General features: G+C 40.8%; 2 protein-coding genes across 6 annotated transcripts in view; both read right to left on the reverse strand.

The window, feature by feature from the left end:
- Window positions 1-1,482: 1,482 nt before the first annotated feature.
- ZDHHC23 (zinc finger DHHC-type palmitoyltransferase 23) lies at window positions 1,483-13,331 on the reverse strand. Of its 3 annotated transcripts, XM_007516317.3 has the most exons (6): window positions 12,760-13,331; window positions 12,529-12,661; window positions 11,889-12,083; window positions 8,164-8,871; window positions 5,408-5,575; window positions 1,483-2,859 (listed from the first exon to the last, which is right to left on the reverse strand). In XM_007516317.3, exons 3-6 carry the CDS (start codon window positions 12,047-12,049, stop codon window positions 2,592-2,594), a joined length of 1,305 nt encoding a protein of 434 aa, XP_007516379.2. In that variant the 5' UTR covers window positions 12,050-12,083; window positions 12,529-12,661; window positions 12,760-13,331; the 3' UTR covers window positions 1,483-2,591. The 3 variants fall into 3 exon arrangements, with proteins under 3 accessions (XP_007516379.2, XP_016040739.2, XP_060054323.1); XM_016185253.2 differs by having other exon boundaries at window positions 5,408-5,566; window positions 11,889-12,661; XM_060198340.1 differs by having other exon boundaries at window positions 11,889-12,661.
- Window positions 13,332-15,922: 2,591 nt separating this feature from the next.
- Window positions 15,923-27,001, reverse strand: part of GRAMD1C (GRAM domain containing 1C) — a 52,930-nt gene continuing 41,851 nt past the window's right edge. For all 3 annotated transcript variants that reach the window (XM_060198339.1, XM_007516319.3, XM_060198338.1), the window contains 5 exons: window positions 26,214-26,390; window positions 23,403-23,460; window positions 19,476-19,583; window positions 18,745-18,850; window positions 15,923-16,301 (listed from right to left, as the gene is read on the reverse strand). In XM_060198339.1, coding sequence (XP_060054322.1) covers window positions 16,218-16,301; window positions 18,745-18,850; window positions 19,476-19,583; window positions 23,403-23,460; window positions 26,214-26,390 — 533 coding nt within the window. In that variant the 3' untranslated portion in view covers window positions 15,923-16,217. The remainder of the gene's footprint in view (window positions 16,302-18,744; window positions 18,851-19,475; window positions 19,584-23,402; window positions 23,461-26,213; window positions 26,391-27,001) is intronic.

Below are 27,001 nucleotides of genomic sequence, written 5' to 3' on the forward strand. Positions count from 1 at the left end.
CTTAGTTCCAATAACCCAGAGGGATCTACAAGGAATCCTTATCCAAGAAGCTCCCCTATTCGGGCTGAGTTGTAAAAATGCTGATCATTCTAGATTCTCCAAAATAACTTCAGTTCTTAATCATATTTTGTTATTAAAATTTTAGTAACAAATTACAATTAGTGGCTATACTAACATTTCTATGACTTTTCCCATTGACAATAATGAGAGCTAGCTGTACACGCCTAGCATTCAACAGACTAGAGATTTCTAACTACATGTGTTGTCTCTAACATTATTCCACTCTTATCTCAAGCCTATACACAAAGGAATTATATCAGACCTAATGTTAATCCCAAATGCTCAACTCTGGGCAAGGGAAAGAGTGTCACTATGGAAACCACAACTTGTGTTAACATTCTCAGGCTGACTCTTTGGCTCATCCCAGTGGAGTATGGAGCCTATCGTTTTTTAAACAGTCAATCTCTGGGAGTAACAGTGACAAGTCTGAGTAAAAATGTGGTGACTATCTTAAGGACAATCTCCACTGATGGCAGGACTGAGGACAGTGCTAGCTACAGAGAGTAAAGTTTCAGGAAGTGGGAATACCTCCTCTCAACCTCTTGCTGCAGCAGTATGCACAGAAAGACTAAAAAAAACTGGCAACAGTTTTCCTATATTAATCTACTAAGTCAAGGCAAATTTAAGAGCTCATGAGTTTTCTTTGGGATATCAAAAAGACTACACAAAAACAAACCAAGTATTTCAAGAGGGTATTTTCCTCATCCAAAATTCCCTCATCTTAGTTCCATGGGCAAGTAAATAAATCCTATGTAAATATTTATTTCTTCATATATTTTCAGTCTGTTAAAGTAACAATCTGTTATTGTAGGAAGAACGAGAGAAGAACAACAACCTATTAATTAGTAGAAATCACATAGACGCTTTTTTTCCCCCCCTCTCTTAGTGAGATACCTTTATCTAGAGAAAGGTGAATGAGAAGTAATGTGCAAGTTATGTGGGGAAGTGTCAATCAGCTCTTCAAAGGGAGCTAGTTCATGCCAGAATAATGTTACTGCCAAAAGAGTGATTCTTCTAACTTAATGCTACAATGAATGGTATCTAAAATGCTACAATGAATGGTATCTAAAATACTTATATGAACAAAAAAAAAAAAAAAGAAAGAAAGAGAGAAAAAAAATCAAGCCCTTGATATTAATCAGTCTTGCTACCCAGGAAAGACAGTAAAGTCTTTCCCATTAAAATATCTGCTGGGGAGTCGGGCGGTGGCGCAGTGGGTTAAGCGCACGTGGCGCAAAGCGCAGGAACTGGCATAAGGATCCCGGTTCGAGCCCCCGGCTCCCCACCTGCAGGGGAGTCGCTTCACAGGCGGTGAAGCGGGTCTGCAGGTGTCTGTCTTTCTCTCCCCTCTCTCTCTGTCTTCCCCTCCTCTCTCCATTTCTCTCTGTCCTATCCAACAACAAAGCAACGTCAACAATGGCAATAATAACCACAACTAGGCTGCAACAACTAGGGCAACAAAAAGGGGGAAAAAATGGCCTCCAGGAGCGGTGGATTCATGGTGCAGGCACCGAGCCCAGCAATAACCCTGGAGGAAAAAAAAAAAAAAAAAAATCTGCTCTCTCTCTTGTTCCAGTTACCATCACAAGTGTGCTAGCACCTTACCAGGTAAGACATAAAAAATAGGAGGGGGAAAAATAAATAATATTATGTCTATGGGCGTTATAGTAAGTTCAAACAGGATACATAAGAAATTAGGTATATATAAAAACTCATCACCTGACCTCACGGTCACTGTAAATTATGCTAGCAATAAATAGAATCGTTAAATAGAATCCTCATCAACTGCTCTTTCAGTCCATCAGGTCATTTCCCTGTATAAGTAGTTAATGCCTACTATTTTAGAAAAAGAAATTCCTGTAACTGTATAAATGGCATTTAGGTATCTTTTTGTCCACTCTGAAGTTCTAAAAACTGACTGCTCTAGGAATATTGGCTTCAACATTCTGATTCGCATTTTTTTTTCAGTCCTGGGATTTTTCTAATAATACTTCATACTCTGTGCTTTTGTTGTCTTTCAGTGCTTTCCATTATAGTTCATCCCTCACGTGACCCTCACAATCACTAAGCGAGGTAATTGGGGCAGGCTCAGTACCCCACTTTACAGATGAACCTGAGACTCAGAAAGTGACTCCACTAATGGTCACATGGCTATTAGGAATTGAAAGAGAGACTAGAGACTATGCTAATCCAAAACTCTTTCTCCCATACTAATAGAAAGGAATTGCTTTTATCAATTTGTGCATTAGCAGTCCACATCCTTTTCAACTTCTGGTGACAGAGTTAGTGAACAAGGTGACTGGAAAGGAATGGCTTTACTTTTACTGCTTCAATATATAAAAAAAATCTCTGAAATGTGAAGTCAGAAAAAGATAACTTCTTCCCAGTCCAGTCTCTGAACCTGAGCATGGCCCTGTAATGCCTTTGAAGAAATTGGGAATAAAAACGAATATCCAGCGTGAGCACTGAAATGCACAACAGAAGGAAGCAGGAGGAGGAGCCATCCCTCTGAGAGCCACACAGAAGGCACTTCAGACAATGTCCTCAGCAGGGTGGTGGAACGGGTGAGTGCCCAGGGTGGAGAACTGGTACCAGTTCCGCAGGAAGCCCCTGTTGTACTGGCCTGTGTCCACGATGAGTCCACAGAGGAGCCGGCGCCCAGTCTTCTGCCGAAGGGCCTGCTGGACTTCCCTCTCAGTTACATTGTAACTGATGTTTATCAGCTGGATCAGGAAGATGTAGGCCAGGCCCACTGTGATGATCACAGAGTACCACACACAGGTGAAAGACAGAGCAGAGCTGCAACGGCAAAGGGCTGGTGAGGACTGACTGCTATTTGTTTCACATACGGGAAGCTGTCCCCATTCTCACATTTACACATGTAGTCGATGTTACTTACTCAGGACCTCGGCACCTTCCACAACCATCCCAACTGAGAAATATTTTTCTACGGTCAGGATACTAACAACCAACTTATCTGATGACTACTAACATATCTGTTTTATCTGTGCTCTTCCTAGTAGGTTATATTAGGACAGCAAGGACTGATTTTAATATTTTGTATCTCCTACATAACACATACAGTGCTGACATAATATTATGCATCCAGAATCTGTTTGTTGAATGAATAATTCCCACATTATTGTTAACTCAGGTGAAAATGAAGGTGTCATAAGACTTCTATAAATGTCCTCAAGGAAGCTGTGGGTGGTAACCCAGGAACAGTACTGATAGTATATTAATCTCCATTCTTTTCAGTTGAATGTTGATGTACATACATTAAGACAACTCGCAACACTATAAGCTTTCAACTTAAAGAAATACAGGACTAGGGAGTCGAATTAGGCAGTAGCTCAGTGGGCTAAGCGCATGAGGTGCAAAGCAGAAGGATCAGCCTGAGGATCCCGGTTTGAGCCCCCGGCTCCCCACCTGCAGGGGAGCCACTTCACAAGTGGTGAAGCAGGTCTGCAGGTGTCTATCTTTTTTTCCCCGTCTTTCCCTCCTCTCCCCATTTCTCTCTGTCCTATCCAACAACGACAAAAACAATAATAACTACAACAATAAAAAAAAACAACAAAGGGCAACAAAAGGGAATAAATAAATATTTTTTAAAAAAGAAATGCAGGAATACCATCACATTGCAAATCTAGTTTATAAAAGCCAAACAGAATTGACACATGACAGAAAAGCCCCTTTCAGCTCATTAATAAGCCTGATGAGAGGCTTCAGATACAGAATATTATCTTTCAATTGATTATTTTCAATCAAACAGCTTGCAATTGAAGAGTAACGTGGAAACAACTCATTTGATAACTTCAGTTCTTAGGTTGAAAGGACCCTTGGGGACCCCACTCCCTTCCTCACCACCGAGATGAAGAAAACCAAGACCCACTGAGGTGACTGAATCACCTGTACAGAGTGGAGTGAATCAGTGAAAAGTCTGTCTCCTTGTTTCCTGTGAGTGGTCCACAGAATGTCCACAAAACTCATGCTTAGTAATATACAGAATGTTCTGCTGCAGGACCCTGACCACCTACACTATTCCTATAAATTTCACAACCTACTAAGACATTGAACACAAAAGGTAAAGGAACTCCCAGTGAGGAGAACAAACCTAATAGTTCCCACAGATGTCTCTTTTTTTTTTTTTTTAAATTATCTTTACTTGTTGGATCAAGTGAGAGGGGAGGAGGAGATAGGGGAGGAGAGAGACAGAGAGACACCTGCAACACTGCTTTACCACTTGCAAAACTTTCCCCCTGCAGATGGGACCAGGGGCTCAAACATAGGTCTTTGTTTATTTTAACATGTGCGCTCAACCAGGTGTGCCACCACCTGGCCCACAGATGTGGAAATCTACCCATGAATGAGTGAACATAAATAAATGCCTGCAAAAGTATACTACAGTTAATATGGGCATTGTTCTGAAAAAGAAAAGACCATGGGGCAGAGGTCAGTAATAGGAGAAAGGGAACAAAGATCAAAAGTTTTTGATCAAAGATCAAAAACTTCTGAGGAAGTTCACGGCGTTAGGGAAGGAGGTGGCTGGGCCAAAGCTGAGGTTTTCAGCTTTTGCTTAAGCATGGAGAGCTTCAAAATACCTAAATGTGCCCCAACCTAATAATACCTAAGAGAATTTTGGCCTAGATAACACAGCAATAATGAAGTGATTAAAATTATATATATAGAATAAGAAAAGCTAAGGAAGGTTAAGAAGACAGGTTTATAGAGACTGTAACCATTTCACAAAGGGGTCAAAAGTAGTAAATCTGAAATTGGGCTGGAAAACAAGATAGAAGTGAGGAGTTCCCTGTTGTTTTTGACAAATTAGACCATATCCATACCCTGGACCTGAGGGTGGGGTAGATAGCATGATGGTTATGCAAAAAGACTCTCATGCCTGAGGCTCTAAAGCCCCAGGTTCAATCCCCTACACCACCACACGCCAGATCTGACCAGTGCTCTGGTAAAATAAAATTAAATTAAATTAAATCATGCTTCATCATACCCTGGACCTGCTAGATTATTACTTTAGTTTTACTCCCTATCTTGGACATCTGACTCTGGAAGATACCTGATTACACTTGGTACTACTTGGAGAACAATAGGTTCCTCACTTTTTAATTAAGGGTCAATGATTCCTTTTTTTTTTTTTTTTTTGGTACAATCTATGCCTGTGCACTGCACAATTATTGTGTTGGCAGTTCTAGGGATACCCAGAATCCTTATAGCCTGTCCTATTTACACTGAGAATTCCTTTCCAGTAGCAAATCATAGTCCATTACATTAATGGCAACAGCTTTTCTTTCTCCCATGGACCTTTGTACTGTTGTATTCATATTTTTACCTGTAATTTGCATAGACTCCAGGGCAGTAGAAGAGAGCTGTGAAGACACTTCTCTCTCTGCAAATGGTGTCCAAGGTCAGCGTTATCCCATACACCGAGGTAAGCAAGAAGACCAAAAGGGCAAGTATAAATGCTTGATGATTTGATTCTCCAACACAGCTATTTATCCTCAAAACAGCAGGGGGGGGGAGGGGGAGAAAAGCACATACATTTCAAAAAGTTCTCTATATAAACTTACATAATAAACAAGAGAACTTTAAAAACAGAGTGAGCGTGAATTTCAAGTAAATTCTCTTTCAGTTTTAGGAAAATCGAAAGCTTACCTGCTGAAAGACATCACTGTAACTCTTAGCTCTTTGTAAAGGGAGATCCCCAGCACTCACTTAAGGTCAAGACTAAGTAAAAAGCAGAATCTGGCTTTATAACTATTGATAAGTGAAGTCTATCACCTAGTTATTCTGGTTAACAATGTTAGAGTTAATATTGTAATCATCATGATAAGGGGTGATTGTCACAATCATGAAAACTTAAAAATACTAAATAAGAAGTATTGTACCCTATAAGAAAATATGCATTCAACATATATATTAATAAAAAGATCCTGAGAAGGTACAAAGCATGCTGGAGTGCAGAGGGCAATTCAATAATATGCAGACTGCTTATCAGGAGAAGAGTTCTGTGTCGTGGCCACTCACAAGATAGAACAGATTGGCACAGTGGATGCCCCCGTGGGCAGAGATCATTTATTTACTTATTGATGTAACCAGAGAAAGACCAGAATACTGCTCCGTCAAAACAAGTATCAAACCCAACGCCTCAAGCAGGCATGACAAGCACTCTGCCTTGAAGAAGAGGCTGTCAGACATACTTGTTTTTTAACAGAACAGATAGAAATTCAGAGGAAATGGCAAGAGCAGGAGAGAAAGACACCTGCTGCATTGTTCCACTGTTCATGAAGCTTCCCTCCTGCAAGTGGGGAACTAGAGTCTTGAACCTGGATCCTTGAGCATAGTAACCTGTATGCTTTACTGAGTTATGCCACCACCCAGCCCCCAAACCTACATTTTAATGGATCTTGCCTGATAAGGCCCTGTGTTAGAGCCCTGGCCATATAAAAGTGACAAGGACAAAGATGAGTGGTATTCCATGGCCAGTGGGACAGGGCTCTGTGCTCTTGCATGAGAGATGGAGATAGAGATGGAGACAGAGAATGAGAGCGATCTGGGAAGTGGCACAGTGGAGAAAACACTGGACTCTCAAGAATGAGATCCCAAGTTCAATCCCCGGCAGCACATATACCAGAGTTCTTTCTCTCTTTCCTCCTATCTTTCTTATTAATAAATAAACAAAATCTTAAAAAAAAAAAAAAAAAGATGGAGATGGAGGAAGAAAGAGAGAGATCTGTCCCCGCACTTGAGTGCTGCACTTTCACTATGCTCCTAGCTTTCTGCATCTTTATCTTCTTCTCCTGAGTTCTCATCTGAAGGGGAGATATGCTACATGGTCAGAACCGTAGTCATAAAAGACATTATTAATTCATTGACTACATCATCCTCAAAAGCAACGAAGTTGCTAACATAAACTTACAGCATTCATATGGACTCACTTCCCTTTAGATTTATTCAATAAGGGTCAGAGAGACAGCATCATAGTTCTGCAAAAAGACTTTCATCCTTCAGGCTCCAGAGTCCCAAGTTCAATCCCCAGTACCATAAGCTAGAGCTGAGTGGTGCTTTAGTCAAGAAAAAAATGCTGAAGACCAGGAAGACAACATAATAATTACGCAAAAGACTCACATGCCTGAGGTTCTGAGGTCCCAGGTTTACTCCCCAGCACCATTATATGCTAAGACTGAGCAGTGCTCTGGGTGTGTGTGTGTGTGTGTGTTGTGTATGTGTGTGTGTCTTTCTTTTTTCTCTCTATATATCTCTTTCATTAAAAATAAATACAAAAATTTTTTAAAAAGAATAGAAAAACTGCACTTTCATTTTTAAAAATGTTTTATTTATTGGATAAAAACAGTCAGAAAGGAATCAGTAGAGAAGATGGAAATATAAAGAGGGAGAGAGGGAGAAAGAGAGAGAGAGAGAGAGAGAGATCTATAGCACTGCTTCACTTTTCATGAAGCTGCCTCCCTGCAGATAGAACTGGGGGCTTTGAATCAGAATCCCTGAGCATAACATATGCCACCACCCAGCCCCAAAGTTGCACTTTATATCTTACGGATTTTAAGTGTCCTCACATGCCAATGGCCATCAGCAGGTATCAAAAAAGCCTATCTCTCTACAGGGAACACTGGTAAAGTTCCAACTCAATCAGGTAGACTAGGAATCAAAAAGACTAAGAATAAAAAGTGAGAGGATAAGACTCACCTAAGTATATGGGAAGCTTTCTTGAGCTGTGCTCAAAAGAACTAGTACTAGGAAATATACCTATATGGATTCTGATAAATCATGTATTTAAATATATAGTCAATTCTTCTCTTTCATAAAGAAAGTGATAGATAAGGAGTAGTTCAAAAGAGAAATAAAAAAAAAACGGAACACCTTCAGGAGATGACTGAAGGGACTAAATTTGTAAAACTTGAAAAATTGATGACTAAGTGGGAACATCATAACAGCCCACAAATATCTTACAAGGTATAAAGCTGAGAACGGGAATTTTAGAGCTACACAAAGGAAGATCAAACACAGCTCAAAAGTAGAAAATCTTAAAGTAAATTTACATTTTGCAAGTCTTGGAAATTTCCAACATACCAGACACAATGATGATCCATCCTCTTTACACAGATGCCACATATCCGGCAATGCCATGCCCGGGCTGGTCGCACCAGCTGGCATTTCGCACACCAGTCCTCCTTCACCTTGGTGGGGCTTCCTCCCAACATCCAGAAAGAACCTTTCAGATCATCCTTCGGTATGCGGTTGTTGAGACTTCCAGACATGTCTGCTCCAGGGAACCCTTTGGTCTTCTGCCCTTTTCTGTTCAGGCATTCAGTTTGGCTGCTGCTTAGAAATATGTCAGTGCTTGCTGGGTGTCTGAGGTAGCCTGGATTCTTCTTGGCTCTGTACAAGGCGAAGAGTATCAGAAGTAACCCGAAGGTAAGAAGAGCCAACTGAGTAGGCCCCACATGCCCTTGGGGCACCACTTCCTGCAGGAACACATAGTACATGTAGCCCAGAGAGAACAGTCCAAGGCTGAGGAAAAAGAGAGTCTGTTCTTTCCTTCTGTGAGTGAGGTAGTAGTACCACAGGGCCAGCACAGGAAGTGAGGTCAAAACCACTACCCCCAGTAGGAAATGCCAGGAGGCCACTTGAAGGAAGATGGGCAGCAGGATGAGGGGGGGAATTATGCTAATGTTGACTTTTTTGGCTCCTCTAAGCCAAGGAATTCGGAGGCGATCAGAGATTGTATCCATGATTCTTTCACAAGTTTCTGGCTGGATGGATTTACATGTAATCCATCTATTCAGAAAAAAAAAAAAAAAGCATAAAGAAAAGGTACTTCATATGAGTTTGCAGAATTAAAAATCACTGTAAGTTGAATAGCAGGACAAATGAAAAAGGACATCAAAAGTCAAGTATCCTATCTCCTTATTATTAAACAAAAGTTTCACAGATTCAAGTATTTTAAAGATATTATTATTATTATTTTACCAAAGTACTCCTCAGTTCTGGTTTATGGTGGTACAGGAGGATTGAACCTTAGATCTGAGTCTATTTGCATTACCATTATGCTATTTCCCCTGCAATATATATTTTATACAGAGAGTTGCACATGAGACAGACAGTGAATGAAAAAGAAGCCAGGATACCACTGCAATATATGTGGTGCTGCAGGACCCTCAGACATAAAAATCCTGAGCTCTGCCAGTTGAACTGTTTCCCTCCCTACTCACATTTGCTTGTTTTTACCAGAGTATAGCAGTACAGGGGATTGAACCTGGGACTTAGGGAGTCTCAGATAGAAAAGTCTTTTTGCATATCCATTACACTATCCCCCCTTCCCCAATATTATTTTTTAATACAAGCAAGATACATGTAGAAATTTAACAGGGTGGTCCGGGAAGTGGTGCAGTAATAAAGCTTTGAACTCTCAAGCATAAGGTCCTGACTTCGATCCCCAACAGCACATGTGCCAGAGTGATGTCTGGTTCTTTCTCTCTCTATCTTTCTCATAAATAAATAAATAAATAAATAAATAAAATCTTTTAAAAGATTTTAAAGATTAAAAAAAAAGAAATTTAACAGGTAAGATGATTTCTTTACAATATAAATCTATAGGAATATACAGGTTTTATAAAAACACTGTTTAGAAAAAGGTGAGTATAAAGACTCTCAAAATCTCAAAAAGAAAATTCATAATTCTAGCCCTGAAGACAAGAGAATTCAAAAAATACTAGATAACTGACAAAGCAGTTAAACCATCCAAAGAGATATCATGTTCAAATATCGTAAGGAATGCTCAGATAATGAAGACTTTAGGGTGAAGTCATCCAAAGGTGTGTGCTGTGCTTGACCTCAATGACTAGCTAGTACTTATTCAGGTGGAGAGAAAGGGAGAAAAGTTATTCCTGTTGGATACCTTTTTTCTCTACAGCAGAAAGCCTGTCCTGGGCCCAGACACTGTCAAGGAGTAAACCAGTCTAGCTGGGGTAGGGGTGCATAAAGAAGAGAAAAGACTAGCAAGACTCATATAACTGGGCTGAGTGCACACATGGTGCTTACTAATTTTTTTTTTCACACTTGGGCTAATTAAGGAAATAAATAGCTTAAATACAAAAAAAAAAAAAAAGGTTTAGTGTTAGGAGTTCGTGCTATGCATGTGTGAGGCTGTGGGTTTGATCCCTGAACCACATAAAATAACAAAACAGTGCTCTGGCCTGTCTCTTCCCCTCATGCCTATATATCTCTGTGTGTGCATGTGTGTGTGTGTATAATCACACAGAGCAGAGGGACAGTGAACACAGTGAACATAGTGAACACAGTGAATCAGTCTTCACTATGGGAGACAGCAGAGAAGTTAACTTAGGGACAGCACAGGTCCCAAAGGGGACAGGAAGAAGGAAAAATTGGAAGGTTGATGGAAGACCTAAGTTTTGAGTGATGGAGGCTATGGAAACTGTGCTGTCCCTCCATTCCTTAATGCAAAGTGCCCCGTTTTCTCAGAATATAAGTCTGAAGAACTTGTTTTTAAAGGTACCTGTGCAAAAACTCTATATAGACACTGTCAAGAAAGAATTACAAAGGCGTTATGGAGTCTCCAGGAGTCAGTTTTGCTACTAAACTATAGCAGTGTCCAACGAATGCTTTTCAGGACCAGACTGATACACCAAGTTCTAGTGAGCAACTAGCTGCTGCAAAGAAATTTTTTATATGAGAAACAAAGGAAAAAGCAAGTTCCCAATACCTTAATCTCTCCATGGCATGTTATCTATATAACCATCTTAAATATACAGTTATTTAGAAAAATATATAAACCAGGTTATGAAAAATACATAAACCAGGTCTCTGATAATTTTTCAATCATTGGGAGTCGGGCAGTAGCACAGCGGGTTAAGCACACTTGGCACAAAGCACAAGGACCAGCATAAGGATTCTGGTTTGAGCGCCCGGCTCCCCACCTGCAAGGGGAGTCGCTTCACAGGCGGTGAAGTAAGTCTGCAGGTGTCTATCTTTCTCTCCCCCTCTCTGTCTTCCCCTCCTCTCTCCATTCCTCTCTTTCCTATCCAACAATGACGACAGCAATAACAACAATGATAGGCAACAAAAGGGAAAATAAATAAATACATATTAAAAAGATTTTTTTTAATTTTCAATCATCTTAAAAATTATTTTTCTAGTTAGTAATTTTCACCACTGGAGATAATGATGAAAATTAAAACCAAATACAATAGGCTCAATCACAGCAATATTGCTGCTGCTCACAGTTCAAAGGAGGTACAATACTTCTGGCTGGATTCACTCTCCCAAAACAAGAGATCAGACTAAGCCCAACAGCAGGAAATAATCTGTCAGATCTCAAGGCCTTGTGTTCAGGTGCAATGAGTTCCAAGCAGTCAGTCACTAAATGCTGAGACAACTGAGAATGTAGAAACTTTCTTGAACTAATGGGTTCATTTCAAACTTTGATTCTGCTGGTCTGCATTTTATTATTTTTTATACATTTAATTTGCCCACTATCCCTTTATCTACTTGTCCTCTCCACCATCTTCTCCCATTAGGCAAAATCATCATCACCACCAACACCAGCAGCACCACCATCATCATCTAGTAAAGAGTACAGTTGTGCGTAACAAATTATTTTTAAATAACCCAGTAACTCATCTTTATAAATCCTCCCACAACATAGAAGGCAGTTCTCAATTTTAGATTTTTGGAAGTAGAATCAAGAACAAAATCCAGTGTTCTAATCTGAAATTAGATATGGTCGTTCTCAAAAGGGCCAGTACAGTTAGCTTCAAGAAACACTCTGCTCTTACCTATCACACCCTTCATCCAGATCTTGGCAATCACACAAACAAGCAGCCACGTGGTTCTTTTCCCCATTTCGATCTATATACTCGCAGCAGCACAGGGGCTCCAATTCAGGTTCTTCCGCTTTGTTTTTCTTCACGGACTTCATACTGCTCTTCGGTGTCATGATTTGCACCTGTCACTATGAGGCTTACGCAGCCCTCAGAAGGTAAAAATGGAAATCACAAAACTCACATCTTGTAAACACATCCACACCTCTCTCTAGGATTAACCACCAACGCCTGAGAAAATTAAAAAAAAAAAAAAAAAAAGGAAGGGGTCCTGTTTTTAATCGGGATTTTGTAGCACCGCGTGGCCAGACAGCGACCTCGAAGGTTGGCTCCTGGGCTCGGAAGAGCCTTCAGCGCCCCTTCCCACTGAGTGCAGGTGCAGTCAGGGCACCAGCGGTTCCCATGGCGACAGCCGACCACGCGGCCCGGGACAGCCAGGGCGCAGGCAGCTTCGCGCACCTGCGGTGCCGGCTCGGGAGGACCGAGCGGTCCCCGCCCGAAGCCCGGCGCGGGCGGAAACTAAGCCCTAGGGCTGCAGGGAGAGGCGAAGCAGCATGGGCTATGAGGGCCCGGGCTCTGGTCTCCGGGAGACTACCTGAAGCCCCGGCAGCGCTCGGGGTTGCCGTCCAGCCGGGCTCCTCCGACTCCGCGCCAGGGGCGCTTCTCCAGCCCCTGCCAATCCGGAGAACGTGGGCGGTCCGCTGGAGCCGCCCCGCCCGAAGAATGACCTTGGGAAGGAAGTTACCTGCGCTTAGAGCCGAGGTGGGGCTGCAGCCAGAGCGCTGTGCACCGAGCGACAAGGCTAGGCTTCCCGGGAGGCGTGCACCTTCTTTGGATCTCTGCTCCACGGGGCTCCCGGCGTTGATGGCTGGAGTCCCGGGCACCCCGGCTGTGCTCCGCTGCGCCCACCTGTGACCACAGCCCCCCAGTGGCCGGGGCACGATGCACGCTCTCCGGCTCCCCAGCTCAGTCCCGGTCGCCCCCGGTCCGCGGGGCTCAGCGCAGCAGGTCCGCGCGCTTCCGGGTGCCCCGCCCCCGGCGCCGGGGATCCCCGCCCGCCAGCCCGCACGTGCGCCGCCCGCAGCCCCGCACAGCCCGCAGGCAGGGCCCCACCCCGGGCACTGGCACGGAGGGGAAGAAGGGAAGAGGGAACCGGCTCCTGGGAGCGGGTCCCAGCGGCACCGCTGTCCCGCCCCCAGGGCGGCCGGCCGGCCCGCCCCAATGGGCAGCGCGTGGGCGCGGCAGCTTCCGAAATCCCCGGGTCCAGAGGAGGCAGAGACCAAACTGCTGGGAACCCCGGGACACCGAGGACGAGAGTACTGACTCGTGGGTGTGACAGCCTTCCATCAGACGACAGCAACAGGCAGGCGGTAGGGGAGCTCTCCACAGTGAAAGGGTACAGAGGTACCGCCTGCAAATTCTGTAAGCTTGTTTTAAAGGCCCCCTCACTGCCCCTGACCTGTTAATTTTTCCAACTTGTTCATTTTCCTGATTGCTGGCAAGCAGTCTCTGCATTAGACCAGAATAATACCATATTTAGTACCTTCTTTTTCCTAGCAACCTGCTTATTTCAAACTATTTGCCTTACTTTATTTTTGCACATTTCATCCCAGCAGGCTTTCTAGTTTTAGAGTGCCCCACGTTGGGCTCCATTTGTTGTTAAAATTCGGAAGGCTCTTGCCGGGCGGGTTAGCTTCACGACGGTAACAGAGACGCGGAGACAACGGCTGCGCAGGGAAGCTTGTAGTTAATATTCCGGAAGGCTCTTGCTGGGCGGGTAGCTTGCTTCACGGCGGTGAACAGAGACGCGGAGACAACGGCTGGGCAGGGAAGCTGTATTTCTTTATTCAGGAACAACTATTCATAAACTAAGACAAACTAATCACCAAACAGAACTCTGCTGTCTCTTTGCGGCAGCGCAAGCACTCCCTCTTTTTCTCTGGAATTCAGGAACCCTCTCCCTTACTCTCGAACTCAGGAACTCTCGAACTCTCGTACTCGGGAACCCTCTGAAACTCTCGCACTCTCGAACTCGGGAACCCTCTGAAACTCTGGCACACTGGAACTCTCTCTTACTCTGTAACCCTGAAACTCTCGAACGAACTCAGGAACTCTGGAACTCTGTCACTCTCGAACTCAGGAATCCTCTCCCGGGGTTCCTTGGGGCGGGGCCAAGCAGGTCCACGAAATTAATAGGACTGATCCAATTCTCTTGGCGGGGGAGGGCTAGAACAAACCAATGTAAAGCATATGACACAAAGAAGAAAACACAACGCAGACATTTTGGATTTTATTCACATTCAACTTATATAAACTTAATTTACAATTAATTGAGCCTCGCATACATACAAATTTAGCTTACAAAGCAACTTTGGTAATTTTCGAGGTATGTTATGTTTTAAACTTAAAAAAAAATATTTCGAGCTTATAATTCAGTCACTCTTGCCAGACATTTCATAAATCTTGCTCAATCAGCACTCCCTACCTCAGGTGGGTACACTGGTGTCCCCAAAATAGGATTGTGGGGATTCACTCAGAGAAAACTATTTGCTCTCTAAGTGAGTCAATACTTTTGTTCCCTGCAGATATCTCAGAGTGACTTTAGCAATCCTAAGTGGCTTCAGTGACCCTATGCAGGTCGGAGTGGGGGTGGGAGGAGACGACACATTTAACCAAAGGCAGCAGTTGTTCAAAGAATACGTATAAATTGTTGTATCTCTTGTTCTAGTGACATCACTTGTATTGAAGATATATGCCTAAAAACTTTTTTGTTGTTTATTTTTATTATTATTATTTTACTTAGACACCTGCAGATTGCTTCATCATTTGTGAAGCGACCTTCCCGCTGGTGGGGAGCCAGGGGGCTAGAACCGGGATCATTTTGGCGGTCCTTGGGTTTCACTGCCATGTGCGCTTAACCCACTGCACTACAGCGGGACTCACGCCTAAAAACTTTTTATGAGTCAAAACTTGTGTTTGACTAACAACTTTAGTTAGTACACTCGTACTGAGACATAATGCCCCCAAAAGTGTTTACTAAAGAACAAAACTTGCATCTAACTTATAATTTATGGACTAAAAGAAGACACACACAATGAATAAATGAAGCCATCCATATCTGTTAAAAATTAATCCAGACATTATATTCAACCAGATGGCTCACTTCCACCATGAGAGACTGCTAATTTGAAGCTAAGCTTAGTTCAAGTATTCATTTGATCTGTCACAGAATGCCCAGATTTTAACATAATCTGGTTTTTGAAGCTCAGCATGGTCCTTCATTTTGAATGCTAGTATCCAATGTGTTCCTTTTGTGGAAATTGACTTCTGCCATTTGATGCATGAAAAGGCAAGAGAATCTCACCACTGGTAGCTCTCTGAAGTAAAAGAATTCATTCTTTCTTAAAGATACAACATGGTTGAAGAACCTTTTCAGATAATCACAATCATCATGCAGATTCACAAGGTTCGACTACTAATTTTACAAATTAAATGAAGACAGTGGACTATTTACAGTTCACAAACCTAGGCATGTCTCAATATATGCCTAAAAGCTTACCCTCAAAATTAGTAGTGATTTAGGAGTTTTCTTCTAATATTGTCACTACCAGCCTCTTGAATGTATCTCAACTATGAAAGCAGTCTATTGGGCACTTTTATTCTGCACTAACAGGTAGAATTTTGAACATCAGACCTCACTATAAAAATGAGTCCATGGGGAGGGGAGCTGGTGGGGCTGGTGGTGTCTAAGTGCATGTGTTATCATGTACAAGCATGTGTTAACATGTACCCCAGTGTCGGGCATTAAGCCAGCTCCCCCTGCTCCACCGCACCCCAGACCTCATCTGCAGAGAGAAAGCTTCACGACAGTGAAACAGTGCTGCAGGTATCTCTCTGTCTCCCTCCCTATCCCCACTCCCTCTCAATTTCTCTCTGTCCTATTAAATAGAATAAATAAATAAAGTTAAAGAAAAAATGAGGCCATGCCACCCAGTTCAGAGTGTTTCATTTTCTCTTTGTATCACAGAAATTCAAATTCACAATGTATTTCATGGTTCACTGAAGAAATTCACAGCTTAGAATTATGTATATGAAGTAAAATGAATTCTTAAGGCCATTGGAGACTACAAAAGAAATGTTATTAAAATAAATGTTCATATTGGAAGTACCTATAATGAGAAAATATGGAAATGTTACTGTGCCAATTAAAATCCTTCATTCTCTGGTTTCTTCTAGATGTTTCTTTTCAATTCCAAATATCTCTACAATTTCATTTTTTCATGATCACAAGCTTTCAACAGCCATGCCCGTCTTACTCTTATTGAGCAAATCAAAGGTTCTCTGAAGCATGATGAGTGAGGTCTTCAACTGCAAAGAAAACTAACTTTCAAAATCAGATTGCTTAAATATTTTTGCTTATTTTTATGCCCAAAATTTACACTTACTATATATATATATAACTCTGGTGCCCAAATAAAAGACTGTGTACAAATCACCTGACTTCTATGGATCGATATCAGTATGACTGCACCAGCGTTCTTTCCATTTGCAGTTTTACTGCACTTCTCTTTACAATGTATTACTCTGTGTTCTGCCACTTCATTGGCCAACTTCTCAAAGTATCCAAAGTGAAATGCTTATTTCTTAAATGGTTTCTGAAATTGCAGTGGTTTCCTCACTGTTAGAATCTCTAGTATAAAGCAGAACTTGGACTGGAGTTGGTGTATTGCACCAAAGTAAAAGACTCTGGGGTAGCAGTGGGAGGGGAGCTCAGGTCCTAGAACCGGATAGCAGAAGACATAGTGGGGGTTGTATTGTTACGTGGAAAAATGAGAAATGTTATGCATGTACAAACTATAGTATTTACTGTTGACTGTAAAACATTAATCCCCCAATAAAGAAATAATAAAAAAGAATCTCTAGTGTAAAGATTATGAGAGAACATTTATACAATAGCAATAGAAGATTAAATACTCCAGAAGCTGAGAAAAAAGAACAGAAAGGGAAAGTAAAAGCAGGGTTTGACTAAATTTGGAGTAGGGCACCAAAGTAAAACCCTAGGTTGAGGGTGAGGGTGGATGTTGGCTTCCCAGGGCAGGGGTGGGATGAGACACAGTCTTTTGGTGGTGGGAATGGTGTTTATGTACACTCCTGTCAATCTGTGGTCATATAAATCACTATTTAATTAATATAAGAGGGAAAAGTTGATTGAATGTCTCAAACTTTTTAAAGCATAGACTGAGTCTTTTTAATATATAAGCTGAGTCTTTGATATGTTGACTCTCTTAAAAGCTTAGGCCAGGGAGAACAGAAGCAACCGGTGGCACAGCTATATACAAATAATGTCAAAGGACATAAATTATGGTGATGTTGTGTATGATACAGCAAATCCTAACAAAGGGATATTTCAAAGTTAACCCAACTGTCAAATAATGTGATTATAGTAATAACTATCTATTGTCTTCTTAAACCCTAAGACAGCAGGATCCTCCCACTTCCTCTTTAGAGCCCATATTTCCCCAGTCCTGGAACCTCTAGGGTGGGGCTCACTTTCCTGCATGCTTCTCTCAATTCATACCAAATGATATTGCAACCACCGATCCCAACCTAATCAACTCAAGGAGTACCACTTCAGCATGCTTCAATTCAGACTGTGTCCAGAGACATCAGACATGGAATGTCAACCCTTCACCCTCATTACTCAGGTGAGAACTTTCCTTTCATGGTATTCTCTAATTCCATTCCAGGAGGTTCACTTCCTAACAAAGTCCCAAAACCTAGATATAGACCAGGTCCCATGAGATAGAGCATATGTTCACATGTATTCATAAATTAGGGCAAAATATATACCTGAAAGCAAAAGTACACAATAGTCTGCAGTGAGTCAGTTTAAAGTTCATAATGAATTAGTGTCTCCTTAGACTTAGAAATATCCTGCACACAGAAAAGAAATATATTGTGCTATCTAGCCATATACTTATGACATATATAAGATATATACATAAGAAAAAAGAAGAAATGTTTTACAGACTGATATGCAAATATCTCCAAGATACATGGATAGCAGATAAAATCAAAGACAACTACTGGATGGTTTCAGTCCTATGTGGAATAAAGAGAACTAAAACACATGAACTTGCAAAAAAAAAAAAAAAAAAAGTGACCAAATTGTCTCTGAGACACTGTGAGAGCTATATCCTTGAGGGTTGGAGGGGTCTGTGTCACAAGACTTTGGTGGTTGCTGAAGCTTGGGACTGTATTCATGTAATCTTGTAAATCATTATTAAATTACTAATAAATATATATATATATATATATAAGTGGGCCAGCAGAAGAGCTCACTTGGATTGTGTGCTGCTATGCCATGTATGAAACCCAGGCTTGAGCCTGACCCAAACCACACTGAAGGAAGCTTTGGTGTTGTGGTCTCTTTTTTACTCTCTTGTTCAGTGTTTCTGCCTCTATCTTAAAACAAAAAAACAACAGTAATAATAATGGAGTATGCAGGTATGTATCTTTTTAAGTAAAAAATCCTAAGCACACACATATGCTGTTATAAAAACATCTTTCAAATATAATACTAACTGAAAAAAAAGAGGGTAAAGAATATTGTGTAGAGTATGCTTCCATTTTGTCAAAAAAAAAAAAGCACAAGCGATTATATACGTAATATGTATAATATAGAACCAGCAAGAGCAGTTGTCTCGAAGAGGAGAATCTCTTCAAATAACTATTTAGTAAGTTCTCTTGCAGCCAGACAAGCATGATTCCTACCACTGTGAAAGTTCTAGATACCCTGGGAGACACCTACCTGTTCAAGCATCACAATGGAGTCTTGTAGCATTCCTTTTAAATGATGGGCCTGGTCTTTATTATTTTGAATGTTATCTGCTCTTGACAGCATAGCGGAAGCCAAACTGAAAGTAAAACACCATCTTAAAAATCAGGAGAGCAGTCGGGAGGTGGGACAATAGATAAAGCATTAGACTCTCATGCATGAGATCCTGAGTTCAATCCTCTGGCAGCATTATCTTTCTCATTAATGAAAATAGAATACTTTGATGCTTTATTATATTTATTGTATAGAGACAAATCGAGAAGGAACTGGGACAAAGGGAGGGGGCAGGAGACAGGTGGGGTGGGAGGAGGAAGGAAGAGAGAGACCTGCAGTACTGCTTCACCACCTGTGAAGCTTTCCCCCTGTGTGTGAGAACAGGAGCCTTGAACCTGTGTCTTGGAACATGGTAACGTGCGTGCTCAACCAGGTATGCTATCACCTGACCCCTACAATATATATATATGTATATATATATATATATATATATATCAGGGGAATCGTTTCCAGTCTTTTGTTTCTATAAATCATCAGTGCCCCCATAATTTTGCAGAGTAAATAAAAAAGTAAATAAAACTTCATGACCACAGAACAGTTAGCAAACCAGAATCTTTCCAACCAAAACTATACTTTCTATAGCCAGAGACTTATTGAAATAATATAGTAAAAACAGGTTGAGGCTTAACAAAAAACAAAAAAAGACTTACTTTAATTTCTCTTCTTGGAGGTGGAGGCGGTACAAGGACTGAGCAGCATATTCTATCTTTGAAAGCTTTAGAAACAGTGTCACATTCATCAGAACTAGCAACAGCAAACTAGAAAAAGTAAATCATAGCTGGTCAGTCCACTCTTATCCAAACCTAAAGCACTGCCAATGTAGAATATCCAGGCAAAAGCATCAAACATATGTAGTACTGAGACTAAATGACATCGCCCAAAAACCAGTATAGCCAGAGGTCCTTTGGAATATAACTAAAATATGCCTACTAGCTAACTACAAAATGGAGGACCCTCCAACACTTCATCTGCACTATTCCAGCCTTTATGTACATGATTGTTCAACAATTTGTTTGGCTTTGTATGTTAACTCTCTTTTCAGCCACCAGGTTCCAGATGCTAGCAGGATGCCAACCAGACTTCCCTGGACAGACAACCCCACCAACGTGTCCTGGAGCTCTGATTCCCCAGAACCCCGCCCCACTAGGGAAAGAGAAAGGCAGGCTGGGCGTATGGAATTGACCTGACAATGCCCATGTGCAGTGGGGAAGCAATTACAGAAGCCAGACCTTCCACCTTCTGCATCCCACAATGATCTTGGGTCCATACTCCCAGAGGGTTAAGAGAATAGGAAAGCTATCAGGAGAGGGGATGGTGGTGGGAACTGTGTGGAGTCGTATCCCTATTATCCTATGGTTTTGTTAATATTTCCTTTTTATAAATTAAAAACAAATAAATAAATAATTGAAAAAATATTGAAGAAAAAACTCAATAAATAAATGACATTGCCCTATTTTACTTCATAAAGTAATTATTTTTAGTCATTAAATAAACATTGAGAGTGCAGGTGGAAGGTAACTAAATTGACAATGTAGTTTTCAAAAGAAAGAAAATTGGAATTGTGGTCCAGGAGTTGGCGCAGTGGATAAAGCACTGGACTCTCAAGCATGAGGTCCTGAGTTCAACCCCTGGCAGTACATGTACAAGAGTGATGTCTGGGGAGTTGGGTGGTAGCGCAGCAGGTTAAGCGCAGGCAGCAAAGCGCAAGGACCGGCTTAAGGATCCCGGTTGAGCCCCCCGGGCTCCGCACCAGCAGGGAAGTCGCTTCACAGGCGGTGAAGCAGGTCTGCAGGTGACTTTCACTCCCCATCTCTGTCTTCCTCTCCTCTCTCCATTTCTCTCTGTCCTATCCAACAACGGACGACAACAATAACAACTACAATAAAACAAGGGCAAAAAAAGGGAATAAATAAATAAATATTAAAAAAATAAAAGAGTGATGTCTGTTTCTCTTTCTCCTCCAGTCTTTCTCATGAATAAATAAAATCTTAAAAAAAGAAAGAAAATTGAAATTGTTTGTAACATTTCTGTTAGGAATCCCAACTAGTATTAATATGTGACCACAGCAAAGAATTTTTCTTTTTAAAAATTGTTTTATTATCTTTATTTTTATAGGGTAGAGACAGCCAGAAATTGAGAGGAATAGGAAGTTAGGGAGAGAGACAGAGAGACACCTGCAGCCCTGCTTCACCACTCATGAAGCCTTCCCCCTGCAGGTGGGGACCGGGGGCTCAAACCTGGGTCCTTGCACATCATAACATGTGCGCTCAACCAGGTGGGAGACCACCCGGTCCCACAGCAAAGATTTCTATAGGGTAAGCTTTCAAGATCTAGTTTGGGGATGTTTGGGCCAAAGCAACTATATACTTACAATACCCTTTTTCAAAAAGGAAATAAAGATCAAAGAGGACTTGATCTTAGGTAGATCATGATGATGTGCCTTTTGTTCCCAATGGGGAAAAAATTACCATACAGCAATAGTTTTCTCTACAGGCCAGGGAGAAGGTGCAGCAAATAAAGTATTTAACCTGCGGAAGTCCTGAGCTCTATCCCTGGGACTGCATATACCAGAGTGATGCTTTGCACTACTTCTCTCCCCCTCTCTCTGATGCTTTGCCCTGGTTCTCCTATTAATAAGTGAATAAATCTGGAGCAAAAGGAAAGCAGGCACCTATAAAAACTCTCTTCAGTTCATCTTAAACAAAGGAGGTATCATATCCCAAATATATATTAGTGGTATCATTTTTCAGTTTTCACAGAAGCCTTTCAAGCGAGTGTGTACACACATACACACACATATATATATATATATGCATATATATCTTATTATACATATATACAAATATATAAGTGGTGTCACATCTCTATTTTTTTCTGTTAAAATACTGATTTGGGGGGAGACCGGCAGTAGCACAGCGGGTTAAGCACACCTGGCACAAAGCGCAACAATCGTCCTAAAGACCCCAGTTTGAGCCCCGCCTCCACACCTGCAGAGGAGTCGCTTCACTGGCTGTGAAGCAGATCTGCAGGTGTCTGTCTTTCTCACCCCCTCTCTGCCTTCCCCAACTCTCTCCATTTCTCTCTGTCCTATCCAACAACAACATCAATAACAACAATAACTACAACAATAAAACAAGGGCAACAATAGGGAAAATAAATATTTTTTAAAAATTACTGATTTGGGGGTTCGGGTTCAGTGATGGCGCACCTGACTGAGCACACACATTACAGTGTACAAGGACTCAGGTTCAAGCCCCTAGTCCCCATATGCAGGGGAAGAGCTTCACAAGTGGTGAAACAGTACTGCAGATCTCTGTCTCCTTCTCTCTCTCTCCTTTTCCTCCTCCTCCTCCCCGGTCCTTTCCTCCCTCTTGACCTCTCCTTTTCCCCTCAATTTCTCTGTCTCTTTCCAGAATAAATTTAAAAAGTATTTTAAAAATATTGATTTTTACTTAAATATATACAATCTTCAGCTATACTGGTCTGGAAGAGGATTTCAAAAAAGAAAAAAGGAAAAACTAAAGTAGTAGCAAGAAAATCAAATCTGTGAAGTTACTGTGGTGTTGAAATGGTACACAGATCAATAATTCAATATTTGAGTATAAATTTTCTGTGAAGTATTGCAAAAGATCACTCATAAGATTTACTGCTCAAAAATATCATTGCAAACTGAGTTAAGAAGCTTAAAACCTCTTTAAAAACTAGGAAGCACAACAAATATTGTCTAGGTCCTTCTAATCTGTAATTAGAAAAAAAAACTGACATTAGAAATTCATTTAAAAAAAATCATCCAGGATGTATTATCTAGCCAGAACCAATGCAAATAAATCCAAACAGAAATACAAAGAGAATAGTGACCTAAATATTGCTGACTTAATAAATTCTTGATACTTTGAGTCACATTAATTGCCCCAGTATTTCTCACCATGTGATTCTCAGATCACATGCACCAGAATCAACTTTATTGTAGGTTTATAAATACTGATGCCTGACTTCCACTTAAGACCTTGAACTTAATCTCTGGAGCTGGGAATGAGAGGTTTGCATTTTAACAGATGACTTTTAGCACAGGGAAGGGCAAGAATCACTTATCTGATCAAACTAGATAAAATAGCATTTTTGAATCTCACCAGTTGCAAATATAAATATTCCCCTTAAATATATGAGTCTTCCCACGTAACAACCAGGAAGATGGCTCCCTGATATACCACAAGACTTACAAGTAAGTGCCCAGGATCCATCCCTGGCACTGCATATGCCAGAGTGTCTCTCTCTCTCTCTCTCTTTGCTTCTTTCTCATATAAATAAAGTTAAATCTTAAAATAAAAAAGTAATCTGATTTTTAAGTGAAAAGCTTTTTCTGAATATATATGTATTTCCCCAAATTTAATGATTCTTGAGAAAATCATGTATCAACAACTATGAGAATTAAACAAAAAAGAGTTTTTTATAGGCCAAATTGCTCAAATAGTGGTACTTTCTACTCAGTAACATACAAATACACTCAAGTTATTTTGGTAATTATTTAAAGAAAACTGAAGACTAAAGTAAACTAAGTATTCAGAACAAATACTTACAAAATACTTATCACCACAATAAGAGCAGTGCTATAACTTCCCATTTCTTTTTTCTTTCCTGTAGATTAAAAAAGGAAGAAGAAAAAAGACTGCATCAGAATCAAGACTGTGATTATAACTAATGAAAATTTTATTTGAGGGCTGGGGAGACAGCATAATGGTTATGCAATAGCTTTTCAACCCTGAGGCCCTGAGGTCCCAGGTTCAATCCCCAGCACCACCATAAGCCAGAACTGAGCAGTGTTCTGGTCTCTTTCTCCCTCTTGGCATCTTTCCCTCTGTCTACTCTTTCTCATTAAAAGAAAATAATAAAAAGAAAAAGAAGAGAAAAATTATTTGAAAATAGTTGGGAAGAATTTTTAAATTATTTGTAAAGATGAAATGGTTTAGGATGAATTTCATCCTGTATTTTTTTTCCCATTTCTGATCTTCACACTAATATAAGATAAATCTACAAAAAGTACTGCAAGGGGGCCAGATGGTGGCACACCTGGTTGAGCACATACGTTACAATGCACAAGGACCTGAGTTCAAGCCCCTAGCTCTTCTGCAGGGGGAAGCTTCATGAGTGGTGAAGCAGGGCTGCAGGTGTCTCTGCCTCTTTCCTTTTCTATCTCCCTCTTCCCTCTCAATTTCTGGCTGTCTCTAGCCAATAAATAAAGATAATTAAAAAAAAAACTTTTAAAAAGGATAAAAAAAATTCCTTCAAGTCTGGACTATATTATAACTGAAATGAAAATTTAAAAATCTACTCAATGCATCACATATGCTAAGTTCCCTCCCCTTTTCCTCCCTATCTTCCTTCCTTCTTTCCTTCCTTCCTGCTTTCCCCTCTTTCCTTTGTTGCTGGCAATGGGTGGGTCTCACATATGCATGATTTCACCCCTTTACCTTTATTCATTCAAGTAGAGAAAGAGAGACCACAGTACTTCTCATGTGGTACCAGGGCTCAAACCTGGGTTGCACACAGGACAATGGAAGCACCCAGCCCAGTAAGCTAGCAATCTCTCTGGCTATTAAGTTCCCCTTTAATAAACAGCGTTTGGTCTGGATCTGTGTACAATACTTCATGTAACACTGGGGAATGAACCCAAAGCTTCACATGTAAGTGCTATACTGTGCCACCTTCCTGGTCCAATTTCTATTCTATATTTTTTAGATAGATAGATAGATAGATAGATAGAGAGAGAGAGAGAGAGAGAGAGAGAGAGAGACCTAAGCACAGTTAACCATGGAGTTTTATCCTTGCTCCCATGTGGTACTGTGGATCAAAATTAGGGCCCCTTACACATATGTTCTATCCACTGAGCCACCTCCAAGTTACCTAAATTTTTTAAACCATCCTCACCTGTTCTTCACTGCCCAATTTTTTATTTATTTAACATAATTTATTTATTTCTTACTAGATAGAGACAGAGGGAAATTGAGAAGAGAGGGTGAGATAGAGAGGGAAAGAGACTGAGAGACACATGCCGCTCTACTTCACCACTCACGAAGCCTGCCCCCTACTGGTTGGAATCAGGGGCTTGAACCAGGATCCTTGTGCACCGTAATGTGTGCACTTAACCAGGTGCACCACCACCTGGCCCCCACGGTCCAAAAATTTTGATTTCAGAATTAAAGAGCCACATTCACACTATCAACTTTAAAAGAGGCCTCAATAATATAGGATGAGAAAGTATGCCACGTTTATACCTCAAAGAACAAAAGAGTAGAACTACAGTAAAGGCAAAGTTCTTTAAAATTGGGAGTGAATAATAATAAAATACACATCTTTGTAATTTTAATAGACCGACCATTGCAGTTCATGTGTGAGCAAAATAGCTCACTTCGATAATGTGCAGCTTTGCCATATGCATTGACCCGTTTGAGCCAGGCCCCAATGGCATGGGAGGAAGCTTCAGTGCTGTCGTTTCTTTCATTCTCTCTCTCTGTGCCTTTCTGCCTTCTTTGTCTCTATCTAAAAAATAATGATCATAATAGTAAATAAATACATATCATTGGAATATATTCAAGGGTATACAGATGTCTCCGCATGCTAGGCAGCAAAGAAATGAGTGAAGTGTCCAGTACAGGAGACAGTAGTAGGGCCTGAGGACCTGGGAGTATATACTTGATCTCTTGAAGAAGCTATCACTACATTCCAATCACTGCTCCTGTGAAGTGATTTGGGTGCAGGGTTCTCAAATCTGAATTTTTATATTAAAGATGTCAGTTTTTTAAGATACCACGAGAGGCCAATATGATACTTTTGTCGACTATACAAATGCTTGAATTTTGCAACTGTTCCTTTATACTTATATATCAGTTGTCTTTAGAAATTCAGAGTTTGATAAATATCCACAAAAAAAAAATAGGGAAGACAAAGAGATCTCTTAAGAATTGACATGTGTGGGGAGTCGGGCGGTAGCGCAGTGGGTTAAGCGCAGGTGGCGCAAAGCGCAAGGACCAGCGTAAGGATCCGGGTTCCAGCCCCCGGCTCCCCAACTGCAGGGGAGTCGCTTCACAGGTGGTGAAGCAGGTCTGCAGGTGTCTATCTTTCTCTCCCCCTTCTGTCTTCCCCTCCTCTCTCCATTTCTCTCTGTCCTATCCAATAACAACCACATCAATAACAACAACAATAATAACTACAACAACAATAAAAAAAAGACAACAAGGGCAACAAAAGGGAAAATAAATAAATAAAATTTTTTTTAAATCTTTAAAAAAAAAAAGAATTGACATGTGTTCTCAATAAGATGAGACATAAATAAACACTCCATATAGGGAGAGTAAACAGTCTTCCATCAGTATTTACCAGATAATAGGTACCTGTAATATCCCCTTTGGTATCTAAGCCCTTATCTCCAGAAGAATGCTGAGAAGAAAGTTTAGGAATAGTTTCTGCTGTTCGGTTGAATGTTCTCCTCCTCCTTCGTAGGCCACTGAGTTTTCCAGGGTCTTCAATGGGCTGACTTAACATAGATTCTTCCACTAACAAATCTGATTCTAAGAAGGAGAAAAAGTATTCAGATAGTGGGGAAATTCTCTAGGAGTAGATTAGACTGGATTTTTCTTTTGGGGTAAAAAAAAAAACTTGTTTGTTTGTTAACACAGAGTGATAGAGACCAGAGCACCATCTCCGACCTATGCGGTGCTGGAGAATGAATTCAGGACCTCGTGAGTGCAAGTCCAGTGTTCTACCTCTGAGCCACCTCCCCAGCTACACAGTTGTTTTGTTTTCAGTTGTTATTTTTTGCTTTTAACTATTGGTAACTTTTAAAAAGTACTACTTTGGCTTTTATGGCCCAATAAAAATTCTATCCTTAATGAAAAGCTTTTATACATGGAAAGCAGAGTGATCCCATAATGAGGTTTCTATATTCTAGAGCAATGAAATATATTAATAAATGATGGGATCATCAGAGCAGATTTGCCATGTGCCACATTAAATATTAATCAAATTATTTCAGTTGTGGAGGAAAAAAAGCTATTCACTTACAATGAATCACTAGTAAGATTTCCAAAATGGATTATGGTTCTTGATTGTCATTCTCAAAGGAAAGAATAGCATGTAATAGTTTTCATTTACAATGAAGGTTTGCAAAGAGGGAAACCCT

This window comes from Erinaceus europaeus, chromosome 9, assembly GCF_950295315.1.
Source record: "Erinaceus europaeus chromosome 9, mEriEur2.1, whole genome shotgun sequence".
Classification (NCBI taxonomy): Eukaryota; Metazoa; Chordata; class Mammalia; order Eulipotyphla; family Erinaceidae; genus Erinaceus; species Erinaceus europaeus.

What these genes read in the sequence shown, in the direction of transcription:
- ZDHHC23 (XM_007516317.3), bottom strand. Translation starts at nt 12,049, where the DNA reads ATGACACCGAAGAGCAGTATGAAGTCCGTGAAGAAAAACAAAGCGGAA. An exon ending in ATGGATCATCATTGTGTCTG is followed by an intron (nt 5,576 to 8,163) that starts GTATGTTGGAAA and finishes TGCTGTTTTGAG; the next exon opens with GATAAATAGCTGTGTTGGAG. An exon ending in GGAGTCTATGCAAATTACAG is followed by an intron (nt 2,860 to 5,407) that starts GTAAAAATATGA and finishes TTGCCGTTGCAG; the next exon opens with CTCTGCTCTGTCTTTCACCT.